This window comes from Trachypithecus francoisi, unplaced genomic scaffold (assembly GCF_009764315.1).
Source record: "Trachypithecus francoisi isolate TF-2019V2 unplaced genomic scaffold, Tfra_2.0 Lachesis_group14, whole genome shotgun sequence".
Lineage (NCBI taxonomy): Eukaryota > Metazoa > Chordata > Mammalia > Primates > Cercopithecidae > Trachypithecus > Trachypithecus francoisi.
In genome coordinates this window covers 42,806,581-42,825,636 of record NW_022681459.1, presented here as the reverse complement: position 1 = coordinate 42,825,636, position 19,056 = coordinate 42,806,581, and the positions used below count along the sequence as shown (strand labels likewise).

At 42.8% G+C, this 19,056-nt stretch overlaps 1 protein-coding gene across 13 annotated transcripts in view; it reads left to right on the top strand.

Moving 5' to 3' along the window:
• Positions 1-19,056, top strand: part of BCL2L13 (BCL2 like 13) — a 105,695-nt gene that overhangs the window by 49,996 nt on the left and 36,643 nt on the right. For 5 of the 13 annotated variants that reach the window (XM_033233006.1, XM_033233008.1, XM_033233009.1 and 2 more), the window contains 3 exons: positions 3,637-3,744; positions 9,723-9,879; positions 16,436-16,505. In XM_033233006.1, the coding sequence (XP_033088897.1) occupies positions 3,637-3,744; positions 9,723-9,879; positions 16,436-16,505 (335 nt within the window). Of the gene's footprint in view, positions 1-3,636; positions 3,745-9,722; positions 9,880-13,436; positions 13,571-16,435; positions 16,506-19,056 lie in introns of all 13 variants that reach the window. The other 8 variants (XR_004442336.1, XM_033233013.1, XM_033233015.1 and 5 more) reach the window with 4 other exon arrangements.

The following is a 19,056-nucleotide window of genomic DNA, read 5'->3' as shown; positions in this document are numbered from 1 at the left end:
GCTCTTTTTATCCGAAAGTTTTTGTTTAAATGGAAATTTTTGCTCTGTAGTACTGAAATCTGAAAGTAGAAGAAAAAAAAATATTCAAGAAAGAATATTTTTGTAATGTAGGGAGAACTTGAGCTTTTTATATAAGCTTTTAAAGCTATAAAAGGAACTATGCTGTTTTACCCCCAAATTTGCCCACTTTTAATTTGGGAGAAACGTTTTGGTTTCCTTTATGTTCTAGTCTCTGGATACAAATCCTTTCTTTGTTTGTTTTTTCCCCCGTTACCAACCACAGGTTCTTAGGCTCCTGTGTAATAGAAATTGACACAAGGCCAAGCAAGTTTCCCAGACAAGGCTTAAGACTTATGGGTTGGGCACAGTGGCTCATGCCTGTAATCCTAGCACTGTGGGAGGCCGAGGTGGGCGGATCACGAGGTCAGGAGTTCGAGACTAGTAGCCAACATGATGAAACCCCATCTCTACTAAAAATACAAAAAATAAGCTGAGCATGGTGGCAGGCGCCTCTAATCCCAGCTACTCGGGAGGGTAAGGCAGGAGAATCGCTTGAACCCAGGGGGCGGAGGTTGCAGTGAGCCGAGATTGTACCATTGCACTCCAACCTGGGCAACAAGAGCATAACTCTGTCTCAAAAAAAAAAAAAAAGACTTATGCCTAGAAAGGTCGGACATAAGGGAGACAGCACAGGAGGAAGGGTTCTCCAGCTGGCTCTCTGAGGGGAGTGCATTGCAGTGTCTTAGGGAGGGTGACATGCATGATTCACGAGGCAGGTGAGCATCACTATGTGTGTGGGGTGGAGTGCAGACATAGTAAGGAATCATGCGAACACATGATCAGAAAGTGGCAGAGAAGCCCCTTCCTGGGTGGTGATTTTAGTATTAAAATGAGGCTGGAGATTAGGATTGGTCATTGTCCTTGGGCTCATGTGCGTGGTAGAGCTAACTCTCTTGAATAAGATTTATGGCGGGGTGCTGCCTGTAGTTTCTTCATACCATACCTGCAAAGTCTGGTCAGCAGGTATGGCGCCAGTTAGGGTGGTGCTGTAAGGTGTGGTCACTGAGAACGGATGGAAAAACATATGAGTGGGGTGGGGCCCAGTCCCATTTCCTACTCTGTCTTACCTCCATACCCTGAGATTACTCGTCTTGATCTGTCTCCTGGAGCCTTTTAGTGGTTGGTGATCATTGGCCACTGCTCATTAAGTCAGGTTACCTAATAGTAGAAAAGTATAGTAGATGAACCAAATGAAAGAGGGCTAGATTATGCAGTGGGTGTGAGTATGTGGATTCAGGGAGGGGAAAGAAGGAGAATTAGATGGGCCGGGCACAGTGGCTCACGCCTGTAATCCCAGCACTTTGGGAGGCCAAGGCAGGTGGATCACGAGGTCAGAAGATTTGAGACCATCCTGGCTAACACGTTGAAACTCCATCTCTACTAAAAATACAGAATATTAGGTGGGCATGGTGGTGGGCACCTGTAGTCCCAGCTACTCGGGAGGCTGAGGCAGGAGAATGGTGTGAACTCACGAGGTGGAGCTTGCAGCGAGCTAAGATTGTGCCACTGCACTCTGGCCTAGGGGACACAGTGAGACTCTCTCAAAAAAAAAAACAAAAAACAAAAAAGGAGTGTTAGATGGTAATTAGTAAAGTGTTTAAACCAAGGCTTATAAAGATCCTGAGAGGGTCCATGAATGCCCTAAAATTGCTTGCCAAACATTCTGGGAGGAGGGGCCATTATTTTATTCACATTCTCTAAGAGCCTGAAATCTCAAAAAGCCCAAGAACAAGAACTGCTGTGCTGTGATCACTGTCATAGAGGCAGGCCTGGACTTCATGGTGTTTGATTTAATACAGCCCATGCTTGCAAGAATGGCGAGAGGCGATACTGTGCAGTGGTTAGGGCCCAGACCCTGAAAGATGACTGCCTGGGTTTGTCTCTGAGCTCTGCTGTCGGTGTACCCTTAGTCAGATCTCTTCCCTGTGCCTTAGGTTTTTCACCTGCAAATTGAGGATAATAGTAATACCTATCTCAAAGGGTTGTTATGAGCATTTAATGAGTGTACATGTGTGTACACATGTCTACATACATACATGTACATACAAAGTACTTAGTATGCTGCCCCCAGCACTTGATATTAGCCATTATTATGTATTGTTATCATTAAAACTAACGCGTGAAATTGGACTGTCAGGTGACAGAGGTGCTGCTTTCTGGCTTCAGTACCTTTTTTTCTACCTTAGTACTTGCAAAGATAAGTAACTATCTTGCTGCATTTAGAAAAGTTAGTAGCAAAATAGAATTAACTAGTAATAAGCATGAAAGACTGGTGATGAGCATAGCTCTCATAAATCTGAAGTGATTGGCACAAAGAAATCATTACACCCACAGTGGTGGGATTTTAGCCTGGGTTGTGTGCTTTGTGGACTGAAGCAGCGGTCAACTAACTATTGTGGGCAGGGTAGGGAGAAGAAAAGAAAGAAAATTGTAAAGCGTGGATAAAATGCTAGAAGTGTATCATTTAAAAACATGTCCAAAAGTGAGATACAGTTAGGGATCTATGTAATTTGAAGTGGGGGGAATGGACATCTCCCACCAACACTAAAATATTAATAACACCAATTGTTTTTGTTTTTATCATATTCATACTTTTTAAAAAGAATACATTGTCTGCGGAAAGAGGACTGGCCTCACTTATTGATACATGTTTCCCAACCTCCTCTTGAGTTAATGTGTTTCTGAAGATTCAGCTCCATTTCCCTGTTTCTGGCAGAAACATCTAGAAAGGTGGAAACTTACTCTCAATAAATAGGCCCAAATATTTCTACTAAAGGTTGTTTTTGTTTTGTTCTGTTTTGTTTTTTAATTATTGCAAAAGGATTTCCTACCCTCCCTAGTTTTGATAATGAATTGTGATTTTGCATGTTTTGGCTTATTAAAGTGGTATTGTAGGGCCAGGCGCTGTGGCTTACGCCTGTAATCCCAACACTTTGGGAGGCCGAGGCGGGCGGATCACAAGGTCAGGAGTACGAGACCAGCCTAGCCAACGTAGTGAAACCCCATCTCTACTAAAAATACAAAAAAATTAGCTGGGCATGGTGGCGGGCACCTGTAATCCCAGTTACTCGGGAGGCTGAGGCAGGAGAATGGCTTGAACCTGGGAGGTGGAGGTTGTAGTGAGTGGAGATCGCGCCAATGCACTCCGACCCAGTGAGAGACTCTGTCTCAAAAGAAAGAAAAAAGTGCTATTATATTCTAATGATTTCTCTCTCCCTCTTTCTTTCTTTTTTTTTTTTTTTTTGTTTTGAGATGGAGTCTTGCTCTGCCACCCAGGCTGGAGTGCAGTGGCCGGATCTCAGCTCACTGCAAGCTCTGCCTCCCGGGTTCCCGCCATTCTCCTGCCTCAGCCTCCTGAGTAGCCGGGACCACAGGCGCCCGCCACCTCGCCCGGCTAGTTTTTTTGTATTTTTTAGTAGAGACGGGGTGTCACTGTGTTAGCCAGGATGGTCTTGATCTCCTGACCTCGTGATCCGCCCATCTCGGCCTCCCAAAGTGCTGGGATTATAGGCTTGAGCCACCGCGCCCAGCCCCCTCTCTCCCTCTTTCAATAATAACCTTTTTTGTTGCTTTCAGGGGTTCAACTAGATGTAGCTTCACAATCTCTGGATCGAGAAATTTTATTAAAAGTTAAAACTGAAATTGAAGAAGAGCTAAAATCTCTGGACAAAGAAATTTCTGAAGGTCTGTTTATTCTTATTTTTCTAGTTAATAAGCAGATTCTGTTTGGTATGGTTTACTGTTGGTTTAATTTGATTTTTACAGTGGGGTGTTCTCAACAGTTAACAGCTTACACCGATTATCCATTGGTAGAAGTTCATAAGGGTGAAACTAGAAGGTAGCCTTTTTCTTTCCTGGGGAATAGGATTATGGAAGTTCCCCAACTATACCTAACAGGTTAGATGTAGCGGTTTCTGGTGTTAAGTATCAGATAAGTGATCATGTTAAGGTTCTTCCCATCCACTATGGTTTGATTTGTATTTGGTATTAGCTTTATAAGTAATAACAACATTAAAAGGAAAAAGTAAGCATATGCTTCTTTTATTTTTGCATACATATATACTATAGATAACTAATTATAATGTACATTCAGCTGTATAGCCATTTTATTTTGCACTTAACATTACAACATAAACTTTAAAACTAGTTACTCTACTAAGTGCATGAAATTTCATTCGCTGAATAAATGTTTTTACTCAGTGGTTATTCCCTTATAATTATGATTATTATTTCGGGGACAGAGTCTTGCTCTGTTGCCCAGGCTGGAGTGCAGTAGTGAGCACTGGGATTACAGGTGTGAGCCACCATGCCTGGCCTGTTCCCTTATTATTGAGGGGAGCATTTGGATTATTATTCCTTTTTTTCACTGGACGACGACTACACAGCATTTGCATTATTTCCTGTGTTGCCCTACGTAGATCATGCTGCACTGAACATCTTGCCCAGTGATATATATTTTTTTTTACAGCTTTATTGAGATATATTTTACATACCATAAAATTCACCCATTTGAAAAGGTCCAGTTCAGGCTGGGCACAGGGACTCATGCCTGTAATCCCAGCTGTTTGGGAGGCCAAGGCCTCAGGAGGATTGCTTGAGCCCCTGAGTTCAAAACCAGACTGGGCAACATAGGGAGAGCATGTCTCTATGTATTAAAAATAAAAAGTCTAGTTCAGTGGTTTTAGTGGATTCCCAGAATTTATCACCACAATCTGAATTTAGAGCACTTTCAGTCCTCCAAAAAGAAACACAATACGCATCAGCAGCCACTTCCCATTCCCACTAGCCCAGGTCCCAACCCCAACCCACACCAGGCACCCACTGATCTCCATTCTGTTTTTATTGATTTGCCTATTCAGGAGATACACATAAATAGAACAGTTCACTATGTGGCGGCGGTGGTGGTATTGTTTTGAGACACAGTTTCACTCTCGTTACCCAGGCTGGAGTGCAGTGGCACCTCTCGGCTCACCGCAACCTCCATCTCCCGGGTTCAAACGATTCTCCTGTCTCAGCCTCCCGAGTAGCTGGGATTACAGGCATGCGCCACCACGCCCAGCTAATTTTTTGTGTTTTTAGTAGAGACGGGGTTTCTCCATGTTGCTTAGGCTGGTCTCGAACTCCTGACCTCAGGTAATCTGCCCGTCTCGGCCCCCCGAAATGCTGGGATTACAGGCGTGATCCACCGTGCCTGACCACTGTGTGGTCTTTTGTGATTGGCATTTTTACTTAGCATAATGTATTTTTTTTGTTGTTCTTGTTGCTGTTTTTTAAGACATCACCTTGCTCTGTTGCACAGGCTGGCATGCAGTGGCATGATCTGGGCTCACTGCAACTTCCAACTTTAAGGTTCAAGCAATTCTCCAGCCTCAGCCTCTTGAGTAGCTGGGATTACAGGTGCCCACCACCATGCACAGCTTATTTTTGGTTTTAGCAGAGATGGGGTTTCACCATATTGGCCAGGCTGGTCTCCAACTCCTGACCTCAAGTGATCCGCCTGCCCCTGCCTCAGCCTCCCAGAGTACTGGGATTACAGGCGTGAGCTGCTGCACCTGGCTGATTTAGCATAATGTTTTCTTTTTTTTTTGAGACGGAGTCTGGCTCTGTCACCCAGGCTGGGGTGCAGTGGCCGGATCTCAGCTCACTGCAAGCTCCGCCTCCCAAGTTTACGCCATTCTTCTGCCTCAGCCTCCCGAGTAGCTGGGACTACAGGCGCCCGCCACCTCGCCTGGCTAGTTTTTTGTATTTTTTAGTAGAGACGGGGTTTCACCATGTTAGCCAGGATGGTCTCGATCTCCTGACCTCATGATCCGCCCGTCTCGGCCTCCCAAAGTGCTGGGATTACAGGCTTGAGCCACCGCGCCGGGCCTAGCATAATGTTTTCAAAGGTCGTCCATGTTGTAGCATGTATCAGTACTTCATTACTTTTTACAGTCAAATAATACTCCACCGTGTGGATGTGCCACATTTTGTTTATTCGTTCATGAGTTAATGGAAATTTAGGTTGTTTCTACTTGTTTACTATTACGTATAATGCTGCTGTGAATATTCTTATGCAAGTTTTTGTGTGGACGTATATTGCCCAATAATTTTTTCTTTTTCTTTTTCTTTTTTTGTTTGAGACGGAGCCTTACTCTGTTGCCCAGGCTGGAGTGCAGTGATGCCATCTTGGCTCACTACAAGCTCCATCTTCTGGGTTCACACCATTCTACTGCCTCAGCCTCCTGAGTAGCTGGGACTACAGTTGCCCACCACCACAGGCGCCCACCACCACACCCAGCTAATCTTTTGGTATTTTTAGTAGAGACGGGATTTGTTAGCCCGGATGTTCTCGATCTCCTGACCTTGTGATCCGCCTACCTCGGCCTCCCAAAGTGCTGGTATTACAGGTGTGAGCCACTGCGCCTGGCCTGCCCAATAATTTTTAATGATCAAAATTATAAATTATGTTTATGACTCAAGTTCCTCATTGGTAGAGAAAAAATGTGAATAGAAATGTACAAATAATCTTGAGACTGGGTGCCATGGCTCACGCCTCTCTAGTCCCAGCACTTTAGGAGGCTGAGGCGGGTGGATCAGTTGAGGTCAGGAGTTTGAGACGACCCCAGCCAACATGGCGAAACCCTGCCTCTACTAAAAATACAAAAAGTTAGCCAGGCGGGTTGGCACACACCTGTAATCCTAGCTACCTGGGAGGCTAAGGCATGAGAATCTCTTGAACCCAGGAAGCAGAGGTTGTAGTGAGCCAAGATCATGCCACTGCATTCCAGCCTGGGTGACAGAGTGAGACCTTTTGAAAAAAAAAAAAAAAAAAGAATGTACAAGTAATCCTGAAAGCTAATGTTAGTCTTGTCTTTTATATTTCTTCGTTTTTTTTTTTTTTTTTTTTTTTTGAGAAGTCTCGCTCTGTTGCCCAGGCTGGAGTGCAGTGGTACAATCTCAGTTCACTGCAACCTTTGCGTCCTGAGTTTAAGCAATTCTCCTGCCTTAGCCTCCTGAGTAGCTGGGATTATAGGCGCCCGCCACCATGCCTGGCTAATTTTTGTATTTTTAATAGAGATGGGGTTTCATGTTGGTCAGGCTGGTCTCAATCTCCTGACCTTGTGATCCACCCGCCTCAGCCTCCCAAAGTGCTGGGATTACAGGTGTGAAGCACCACGCACAGCCATTGTATTTCTTTATCAACATTTTAAAGCGATTAAATTTCTGATTCTCTTCATGTATATTCTGGTAATAGCACTCCTGCATAGTAAAATGGGCAAAAAAGGTAGAAAGAAGAGAGTAACAAAAGGTTTAAATACATTCACTTATTGAACCCCATATTATCTAAGCTAGACCATTAAAATAGATGCTCTCCAGCTTGCTCAAACAACAAAGTATTTGTGCACTTCGCAGCCATTTGCATCTTTCTTGGAGGCAAGCACTTTATAAAGAAATACATACTTAACTCTGTAGTAAAATGTGCAGCCTTATAGGAGTAAGCCTTAGATTAGTAAGTATTGTATGCAGATGATGGCTAAATCTTGGGAGTGGGTGCGAGCTGCCTGCTTTCCTGGTAGTTTATTCCTTGCATCCCATTTGTACTCTGGAACAAAAGTTACTCTGCTTGCTCTTCCTGCAGTTAGGGAATGGTTAAGTCTCTACAACAAGTTATGACTGCTTTTTCTGGGTTCAAGTTTTATTTTATTTATTTATTTATTTTACTTTTTTAAAATTATTATTATACTTTAAGTTCTAGGGTACATGTGCATAACGTGCAGGTTTGTTACATATGTATACTTGTGCCATGTTGGTGTGCTGCACCCATCAACTTGTCAGCACCCATCAACTCGGCATTTACATCAGGTATAACTCCCAATGCAATCCCTCCCCCCTCCCTATTTTATTTTTATTTAATTAATTTGGTTATTGTTTTGGGAGACAGAGTCTCACTTTGTTGCCCAGGTTGGAGTGCAGTGTGCAGTGTCATGATCAGGGCTCACTGCAACCTCCATCTCCTAGGTTCAAGCGATTCTCCTGAGTAGCTGGGATTACAGGCATGCACCATCACGCCTGGCTAATTTTTGTATTTTTAGTAGAGTCAGGGTTTCCCCATGTTGGTCAAGCTGGTCTTGAACTCCTGACCTCCCGGGCTCAAGCAGTCCTCCCACTTTAGCCCCCCAAGTAGCTGGGACTATAGGCGTCAACCACCGCACCCAGCTAATTTTTTTTTTTTTTTTTTGAGATGGAGTCTTGCTCTGTCGCCCAAGCTGGAGTGCAGTGGCACAATCTCGGCTCACTGCAAGCTCTGCCTCCCAGATTCATGCCATTCTCCTGCCTCAGCCTCCTGAGTAGCTGGGATTACAGGCTCCCGCCACCACGCCCAGCTAATTTGTTGTATTTTTAGTAGAGATGGGGTTTCACCGTGTTAGTCAGGATGGTCTCAATCTCCTGACCTCGTGATCCGCCCACTTCGGCCTCCCAAAGTGTTGGGATTACAGGCGTGAGCCACCATGCCTGGCCCTTTTTTTTTTTGAGAAGGAGTTTCACTCTTGTTGCCCAGGCTGGAGTGCAATGGCACGATCTTGGCTCACTGCAACCTCCATCTCCTAGGTTCAAGCGATTCTCCTGAGTAGCTGGGATTATAGGCATGCACCATCACGCCCGGCTAATTTTTGTATTTTTAGTAGAGTCAGGGTTTCCCTATGTTGGTCAAGCTGGTCTCGAACTCCTGACCTCAGGTGATCTGCCCAGCTTTGGCCTCCCAAAGTGCTGGGATTACAGGCATGAGCCACTGCGCCAGGCCTTAATGTTTTGTATTTTTAGTAGAGATGTGGTTTTGCCATGTTGCCCAGGCTGGTCTCGAACCCCTGGACTCAAACCATCTGCACACCTCGACCTCCCAAAATGCTGGGATTACAGGCATGAGCCCCTGTGCACAGCTTCTGGTTCAACTTTTATATTTGTTTGTATAATCTTCATATAATAGTTTTAAAATTTATCTATGTGTAGTAATATTAAGGTTGAAAGTTTATTTTAATAAGGAAATGAAAGCAATAGATTCATCCTCTGAGGATGATTAGAATCTGATTAAGTGCCACTTTTATAAATGTAAAACAAAATCTTAAAAACAAAATTTTAAGAGAGGGATAATAGAGCCAGGAATTGCCTTTCGTTTATCATTCTTATACTTGTTGGTCAGTAATCATAAACTAAATTGATTAGCTTATTATAGCATGTCAGTTTCGTTGTTTCTTTTCTCTTAAAAACTAAGCTTTTTCATTAAAACCTAAAAGAACCTCTAAATTTTTGACCTAACAGTGTTTACGTGCCAACAAAGATTAATGTTCACAATGATTACCCGACCTTTTTAAGTGGCTGGTAATGATTAGCTTGTTCCTGACAGTGGGTGTCTTAATCCTGTGGCCTTTTATAGCACAACTTTTGATATTATTGTTTTTTTGTTTGTTTGTTTGTTTTTTGAGACGGAGTTTCACTCTTGTTGCCCAGGCTGGAGGGCAATGGCGTGATCTCGGCTCATCACAACCTCTGCCTCCCGGGTTCAAGCGATTCTCCTGCCTCAGGCTCCTGAGTAGCTGGGATTGCAGGCATGCACCACCACACCCGACTAATTTTATAGATATTGTTTATTATATTAGGTTTTTCTTTTGTCCTGTCTTCAGCCTTCACCAGCACAGGCTTTGACCGTCATACTTCTCCAGTGTTCAGCCCTGCCAATCCAGAAAGCTCAATGGAAGACTGCTTGGCCCATCTTGGAGAAAAAGTGTCCCAGGAACTGAAAGAGCCTCTCCATACAGCATTGCAAATGCTCCTGAGCCAGTGAGTTACACTGCTGAGTGGGATGTGCTTCTTTAAGTAGGCTCTGGATCTCTCATGCGGTGCAGGATTGGTTAGGGCTGTGTTTTAGGTGAACAGTGTTAGGCTCTGGATCTCTCATGCAGCACTGGATTGGTTAGGGCTGTGTTTTAGGTGAACAGTGTCACTTCTTTCCTCAGTTTTCTTTACATTTTCTTCACTTGCTTTCCCAAAGCATCTTTGTGTTTTGAACGACAGTTTTGCTTTATAGGAGTGATTTAGCTATTCCAACATAGATTTGTTAATTTGTATTTACATGTTGAGCTGTCAGGTTTCAACGAATGCTTTTACCAAGTTGTAAATACAAGTTACACTTCCCCCGACCACTTTTTACTGCTCTTTCCTCTAGTGGCGACATGAATATAATGACTAGGGTTTTGTGCATTTTAATGTGGGATTAACCACTGTATCTGTATTTTAGAATTCTGTATTTAACACAGTGTTGACCGGGTGCGGTGGCTCACGCCTGTAATCCCAGCACTTTGGGAAGCCAAGGTGGGCGGATCATGAGGTCAGGAGTTCAAGACCAGCCTGGCCAGTATGGTGAAACCTCATCTCTACTAAAAATACAAATATTAGCTGGGCGTGGTGGCGTGTGCCTGTAGTCCCAGCTACTTGGGAGACTGAGGGAGAAGGATTGCTTGAACCCGGGAGGCAGAGGTTGCAGTGAGCCGAGATCGCGCCACTACACTCCAACCTGGGTGACAGAGCAAGACTCCATCTCAAAAAACAAACAAACAAAAAAAACCCAAAAAATTACATCTGTATCCCAGAAGTTGTTCAACTTGAGGGTTGCACATCTGCCCTTGGAACTGCTTCTACATTCTTACAGAAGGAACTTCTCTCCTAGCTATGGTTCTGACCATATTAAAGCTAAAGGCAAGAAGCTAGTAATAAGGAAAGTATTAGAACCAAATCATTTATTATAAATATTAAAAATCAGCCTGTAATCCCAGTACTTTGGGAGGCTGAGGCGGGGGGATCACTGGAGGTGAGGAGTTGGAGACCAGCCTGGCCAACATGGTGAAACCCCATCTCTAGTAAAAATACAAAAATTAGCTGAGCATGGTTGCAGGTGCCTATTATCCCAGCTACTCGGGAGGCTTAGGCAGGAGTATCGCTTGAACCCAGGAGGTGGAGGGTGCAGTGAGCCAAGATCATGCCATTGCACTCCAACCTAGGTGACAGAGGGAGACTCCATCTGAAAGAAAAAAAAATTTTTTTTTAAATTTTAATATAAGCAAAGTATATATCGATTACCATTTGTTAGAAGAAAGTAATTTGGGTTTTAGGAGAATTTGAATTTTTGCTGCATAGTATTGTGAAATGAGCAAATGTAAAAATACTAGTTATGCTTAAACAGTGAAATGAAATCGTATTTGGTAATCTCAGTACTTTGGGAGGTCCAGGCGGGAGGATGGCTTGAGGCCAGGAGTTGATGACCAGCCTGGGCAACATAGCCAGACCCTGCGTCTACAAAGCAATTTGTTAGAAAATTAGCCAGTGTGGTGGCATGTTCCTGTAGTCCTAGCCACTTGGGAGGTTGAGGTGGGAGGATCGCTTGAGCCCAGTAGTTTGAGGCTGCAGTGAGCTATGATCACACCACTGTGGCACTCCAGCCTGGGCAACGGAGCAAGACCTTGTCTCTAAAAATAAAAATTTCAAAAGTTGTATTTGGATTTTCTTAACCTAATATATAGTAAAACTTAAATATAAATGTGGAGAGAAGTATATGGGTGTTGGGAAATAATTTGGATTTACAGCAGTTTTCAAAAAGTGTTCTATGGAGCCTTAGGCACTGAGGTGCTGCAGGGGTCCTGAAGAAGTGAGGAATAGTGAGTGGGTTGAGCTCATTAGGGCCTCTCCACTCTTCTTTCTTACTTATTTATTTATTTTAAATTGTTTGTAGAGACAGGGTCTCACTGCGTTGCCCAGACTAGTCTTGTAACTCCTGGTCTCAAGCAACTCTCCCACCTCAGCCTTCCCAAAGTGCTAAGATTACAGGTGTAAGCCATTATGCTGTGCCTTATTTATTTATTTATTCTTCCACTCTTCTTAAACCAGAGCACGTGGACTTTCATATATTTTCTATTCTGAGGTTACATGTAAGACTTAAAGAAAGAAATTTGCTGCTTCGCTCCTCTCCCCACAAAAATGTAAAAGTTATCAGGACCAGGAGTAAAATAATGAAGTGAAAGGTGCAGACAAAAGAATCTTTTCCCTGGCTGGGCGCGGTGGCTCATGCCTGTAATTCCAGCACTTTGGGAAGCCGAGGCGGGTAGATCACAAGGTCAGGAGATCGAGACCATCCTGGCTAACACGATGAAACCCCCGTCTCTACTAAAAATATAAAAAAATTAGCCCAGTGTGGTGGCGGGCACCTGTAGTCCCAGCCACTCAGGAGGCTGAGGCAGGAGAATGGTGTGAACCCGGGAGGCAGAGCTTGCAGTGAGCCGAGATTGCGCCACTGCACTCCAGCCTGGGCAACGGAGCGAGACTCTTCTCTCAAAAAAAAAAAAAAAACGAAGAATCTTTTTCCAAATTTGATACAGACTTTGGCTTGGAGCAAACCATGTCACCCTTAATATTTCAATTCTCCATGTGTTAGTTTTAACTTTATGGTATAGTATAAGCTCTTCAAAAAACAGTGGTATGTAACTTTTTTGAAGTTTTGTTTCTGAAGTCCTTTTTATGATCTATAGGAAAAAATTGATGTCTTATCACGGCAAATTCTATTTAAAGGAGAATTGGCTTGGACGAGTGTTTATTTTTTTCCCAAATCTTGATAGAGTTATTTTTGAAATTGGTTATGTATCAAAGTCAGGTCTCTCTTTTTTTTTTTTCCAGAAATCTGTTTTTAGAAGTTTTAAGCTCTGTTACTTGAAAATAACTAATGAGGCCGGGCGCGGTGGCTCAAGCCTGTAATCCCAGCACTTTGGGAGGCCGAGACGGGCGGATCACGAGGTCAGGAGATCGAGACCATCCTGGTTAACATGGTGAAACCCCGTCTCTACTAAAAAAATACAAACAAACCAGCCGGGCGAGGTGGCGGGCGCCTGTAGTCCCAGCTACTCAGGAGGCTGAGGCAGGAGAATGGCGTAAACCCAGGAGGTGGAGCTTGCAGTGAGCTGAGATCCGGCCACTGCACTCCAGCCTGGGCGACAGAGCAAGACTCCGTCTCAACAAAAAAAAAAAAAAAAAGAAAATAACTAATGGATGATAAACTAGAAGCATTATAAAGGTTGAAGGCAATATTGTAGGTAGAAAATACAACTGATTCTTTCAAAAGGTTTTAATGTAGGAAGTTAATATTGAACGCTTCTTACAGAACATCTGTTTCAAAAAGGTGTCCTGCCTCGCTCTTTTCTTCTTCGCTCTATTGTAATAAGTCACTAGGTAGGATTGGTTATTTAGCTACTTACTTTTCTATGTATTTGATTTCCTTTGAATGTTTTAATCTGCTGCATTTTTTTGTGCATATATGTCTGTGTATATAATGTTTCAAATCATGTTTCATTCAGAACGATGCTAAAATTCTTTAGCATGGTAGACAAACAACCAGTAAGGACTACTGTGACCCCCAGCAGCACCAAACAGTTCAGGAAAGGAAGTGAAGGGACTGATATATGCAAGTAAAGCTTCAGGGAGAATATAGGTAGGTAGACTGTGTAGTATCTGCTGAAGTTCAAGTTTTACACAAATCTGCTACTTAGCCCAAGGCATCTGAAAAGTACTGGGCTCACTTTAATGGGAAGGTGATGTCAGGAAGATAGTGTATGCTGTATATATTTCATTATTATAGAGGCCATCTCTGGTATCGCATTTCCTTTCAGCATCACTGTAGTATTGATTTGAAACAGACTTAGGGGAAAGAATGATACCTGTGTCATCAGGATTCTTTTCTGAAATATCTGGACCAGTGCTGTTCAATGCAAGTCACATATAATGTAGTTTTAATATGTAATTAAAAACTAGCAGCCATGTAAAAAAGTAAAATGAAATTTAAAATTTTTAATATTTTATTTAGCTCAGTACATCTAAAATATTTCAACATGTCTTCAGTACAAAAAATTGCTGAGCTATCTTGATTGTTTTTTCTTCCTCATTGAAGTCTAGTGTGTATACTATACCTTCAGCACACCGGCCACATTTCTAGTGCTCATTAGCCACATGTGACGTGAAGACATTGTCATGGCATGTGTCAGAATCTTAACTTGAAATGAAGTAGTGTAATGGCTTTGATACCAGATCTAACTGAGTGTGAATTCCTGCCTTGCTGCTTTCCAGCTATATGGGTTTGGGGTAATTTCTTAGCTTTTCTGAGCTTTGGTTTTCAAATATGTGATATGATAATATGTAATATAAATATAAATATATAAAATATTAAAACCTAACATAATAGGCTAACAATAAGTGGTAGCTATTATCAATCTTAAATATTCTTAAACTAGGGAGGTCATAGGCCACAATGGTCAGAGCAGAAAAATGCCTTTGGGGTGGGATTTTAAAACCCTACAAAAGTTGGCCGGGCACGGTGGCTCAAGCCTGTAATCCCAGCACTTTGGGAGGCCGAGACGGGTGGATCACGAGGTCAGGAGATCGAGACCATCCTGGCTAACACGGTGAAACCCCGTCTCTACTAAAAATACAAAAACTAGCCGGGCGAGGTGGCGGGCGCCTGTAGTCCCAGCTACTCGGGAGGCTGAGGCAGGAGAATGGCGTGAACCCGGGAGGCGGAGCTTGCAGTGAGCTGAGATCCGGCCACTGCACTCCAGTCCGGGAGACAGAGCGAGACTCTGCCTCAAAAAAACAAAAACAAAAACAAAAACAAAAAAACAACAACAACAACAAAAAAAAACCCTACAAAAGCAAGACTCCTTCTTTTCTTTCTTTTTCTTTTTCTTTTTTTTTAATTTGAGATGGAGTTTTGCTCTTGTTGCCCAGGCTGGAGTGCAGTGTCGCAGTCTCGGCTCAACTGCAACCTCTACCTCCTCAGTTCAAGCCATTCTCCTGCCTCAGCCTCCTGAGCAACTGGGATTACAGGCACGTGTCACTATGCCAGGCTAATTTTTGTATTTTGTTTTCTAATTTTTGTATTTTTAGTAGAGATGGGGTTTTGTCATGTTGGTCAGGCTGGTCTTGAACTCCTGACCTCAAGTGATCCACCTGCCTTGGCCTCCCAAAGTGTTGGGATTACAGGCGTGAGCCACTGCACCCAGCCCATTCTTTCTTACATGTTTGTTAATATTTTGCCCAAAGGGAGGGAAGGTAAATTTTTAATCTGTTAATTTTTAATTAATAGATTTTAATTAATTTTAAATCTATTATCTGAGCAATTGATGCCTTCATATGTTAGTTGGTCCCAAGTCTTTTGTTTTTAAAATTTACACATGAAACCGTGCTTAAAATAAAGTACTTGAAGTACTTTCTTTATACTCAAGAAATGAGTGAGTGTTATCAATGATTCGAGTTTTGGGTATGACTAGGACTTACATAGAAATAATCAGAAAGGCTTATCTCTCTACCCTGGTATCATAATAATCCAAGTTAAAAATAGGACTCCAGCTCGGGGTGGTGGGACAGGCCTGTAATCCCAGCTGGCACTGAGGCTAAGGTGGGAGGTATCAGTTGAGCCCAAGGAGTTTGAGACCAGCCTGGGCAATGTAGGTGACTCCATTTCAAAAAAAAACAAAGTTTTGTTTTGTTTTGTTTTTTATTGAGATGGAGTCTCACACTGTCACCAGGCTGAAGTGCAGTGGTACAATGTTGGCTTACTGCAGTCTCCGCCTCCCTGGTTCAAGCGATTCCCCTGCCTTAGCCTCCCGAGTAGCTGGGACTATAGGCACACACCACCACGCCTGGCTAATATTTTGTATTTTAGTAGAGACGGGGTTTCACCATGTTGGCCAGGATGGTCTTGATCTCCTGACTTCGTGATCCACCCGCCTCGGCCTCTCAAAGTGCTGGGATTACAGGCATGAGCCACTGTGCCCGGCCCAAAAAATTTTTTTTAATTAAAAATTTAAAAATTGGACTAAATTTATTGCGATATTGATTTCAACTCTTGTCTCCTCTGTATGAAGAGTCTTCCAGTGACATGTCTCTTTAGTTTTAAAATATTTTAGATTTTTTGCATTTAAGAAAAGTTAAAATTCTGGTTTTCATTGTACTTATGAGATCATTTTTATTTGTTATTATTTTATCCTGTATTAATAATTCAGGTATTTCTTTGCAGCATAAAAATCCTATCCTTTAAGTTCCAAGCAGTTACCAAAAAATTACTAGAATATACATTTATCTTGTTATGTTATTAACTATTTCCCAAGCAGGTATCACAGCTTATAGAATGCTTGAAAAAAGTGCATACCAGTGTGAAAAGCCACATTTTGTACAAAACAGTATGTTGAATAATCCTTGTCACTTTCGCAAAAAGTTCAAGAATAGTGATTGTATATTTATTCATCTGGAAATACAGAATTTTCCTTCTTTGTGACACAGACTTTTAAAAAAATCTCTACAGGCCAGTGACATATCAGGCATTTCGGGAATGTACACTGGAGACCACAGTTCATGCCAGCGGCTGGAATAAGGTATCATCACAATGATCTTTTCTCTTAAAAGATTTTAGTGTGTTAATGATAAAATATAGGAGGAATTGCTAGCATCATGCAGCAGAAAACTGTTAGAGCTCGTACTTTAATGCGCAAATCTATGTTAAGTGGATATTTTTGGTTAAATAACTGGTTTTTTGATTAATGCTGCAAGGTTCTGCTTGGCTCAAAATTATGGTCCTATAGTATGGCCCCTTCCTTTCTGTCCCAATTTTCCCATCATTTCTTCATTTCTCTGTGTTAGATATGCCATTTATCTCCAGAAGGTTATATATTTATTAACATGTGATTGTGTTTGGGGAAGAAGAATAAAGACTTCACTTGCGAGGTAGCCTCTTCCTGTTCTCTCAGATAAATAATACCATTGATGTTTTATAACTTACACAGTGTCTCGTGTCACGTACCATTTGAGCATCCCAACCATCCTTTGCAGAAGACAGAATAGATTTTATTATTATTTAGCTAGTTAGGTAGGTAATCAGAAAGAAAAGTTCAATGACTTGCCTAGAATCCCTTGACCAGTAAATATTGGAACCAACACTAGAACTAAGATCTGATTCTAGCTTCTGTTTTTTCCACTGTACATATTGCTTATCTACTATCTTAGACTGTATTATCTGCTTAGCACCTTGAGAAGGCAGCGTGTAGGGGGATGCAGTGTGGGGTGGCTCAGTGCAATATGAGAAAGAAGGGCAGCCCTGAGGGATACAGTGCTGGAGATGAGAAAATTCAGGACTGTTACTGTTACAGACACCTACCTCTATGCAGAATTGTCTGTCATGAGTCAGACATGTGACCTTATGTACCTAATTGATGTATATTAGATACATAACCAAACTTGTTTCAGATTTTAGCTTTGCCATGGACAGGATGTATGTCTGTGGGCAGGCTCTCTTTTAAAAAAAAAAAAAAAAAGCCGGGCGCAGTGGCTCAAGCCTGTAATCCCAGCACTTTGGGAGGCTGAGACGGGCAGATCACGAGGTCAGGAGATTGAGACCATCCTGGCTAACACGGTGAAACCCCGTCTCTACTAAAAAAATACAAAAAACTAGCCAGGCGTGGTGGTGGGCGCCTGTAGTCCCAGCTGCTCGGGAGGCTGAGGCAGGAGAATGGCGTGAACCCGGGAGGCGGAGCTTGCAGTGAGCTGAGATCCAGCCACTGCACTCCAGCCTGGGCGACAGAGCAAGACTCCGTCTCAAAAAAAAAAAAAAAAAAAAAAAATTTCGGCCGGGTGCAGTGGCTCATGCCTGTAATCCCAGCACTCTGGGAGGCCAAGGTGGGCGGATCACCTGAGGTTGGGAGTTCACAACCAGCCTGACCAACATGGAGAAACCCAGTCTCTACTAAAAATACAAAATTAGCCGGGCATGGTCATACATGCCTGTAGTCCCAGCTACTCAGGAGGTTGAGGCAGGAGAATCGCTTGAACCTGGGAGTCGGAGGTTGCAGTGAGCCAAGATTGTGCCATTGCATTCCAGCCTGGGCAACAAGAGTGAAACTCCGTCTCAAAAAAAAAAAATTTTTCAACTTTTATTTTAGATTCAGGGGACATGTATGTGCAGGTTTGTTTTAGGAAGGTCTCTGAATCTTAGTTTTCTCATTTGTGAAATGGGAAACAATAATACTAACCTCGTAAGTTTTATTAGAATTAAATGAGATAATAAATGTTCAGTACTTATTAAGCATATATTATCAGGCACCATAGTAAAGCTCAGTAAACAGCAGCTATTAGCTTTAACACCTTATTCTCAAGTAGTCACTATTAATAGAATATTAGTATGTTACCTATCAGTACATAATTTGTTAAGATATCTATTTGCCTTGTTTTTTGGAATAAGAGAAAATATTCTCTCTGATATAGACATTTGAAATAGATTTATTTTATTTATTTATTTATTTTTGAGATGGAGTCTCACTCTGTCGCCCAGGCTGAGGTGCAGTGGCATGATTTTGGCTCACTGCAGCCTCTGCCTCCCAAGTTCAAGCAGTTCTCCTGCTTCAGCCTCCCGAATAGCTGGGATTATAGGTACCCGCTACCACGCCCAGCTAATTTTTGTATTCTCAGTAGAGATGGGGTTTCACTGTGTTGACCAGGCTGGTCTCGAACTCCTGACCTTGTGATCCACCACTCACTTCAACCTCCCAAATTGCTGGGATTACAAGTGTGAGCCACTATGCCCAGCCTTTTTGTTGTTGTTGTTGGAGTCTCACTTTGTTGCCCAGCCTGGAGTACAGTGGTGCAATCTCGGCTCACTGCAGCCTCTGCCTCCCGGGTTCAAGCAGTTCTCCTGCCTCAGCCTTCCAAGTAGCTGGGCTTGCAGGTGCCCACCATTACACCCAGCTAATTTTTGTAATTTTAGTAGAGACAGGGTTCGCCATGTTGGCCAGGCTGGTCTCAAACTTCTGACCTCAGGTGATCTGCCTGCCTTGTCCTACCAAAGTGCTGGGATTACACGCATGAACCACCCTACCCGGCCTGAAATATATTTTATAAAGGGCTGGATGCAGTACAGTAGCTCACACCTGTAAT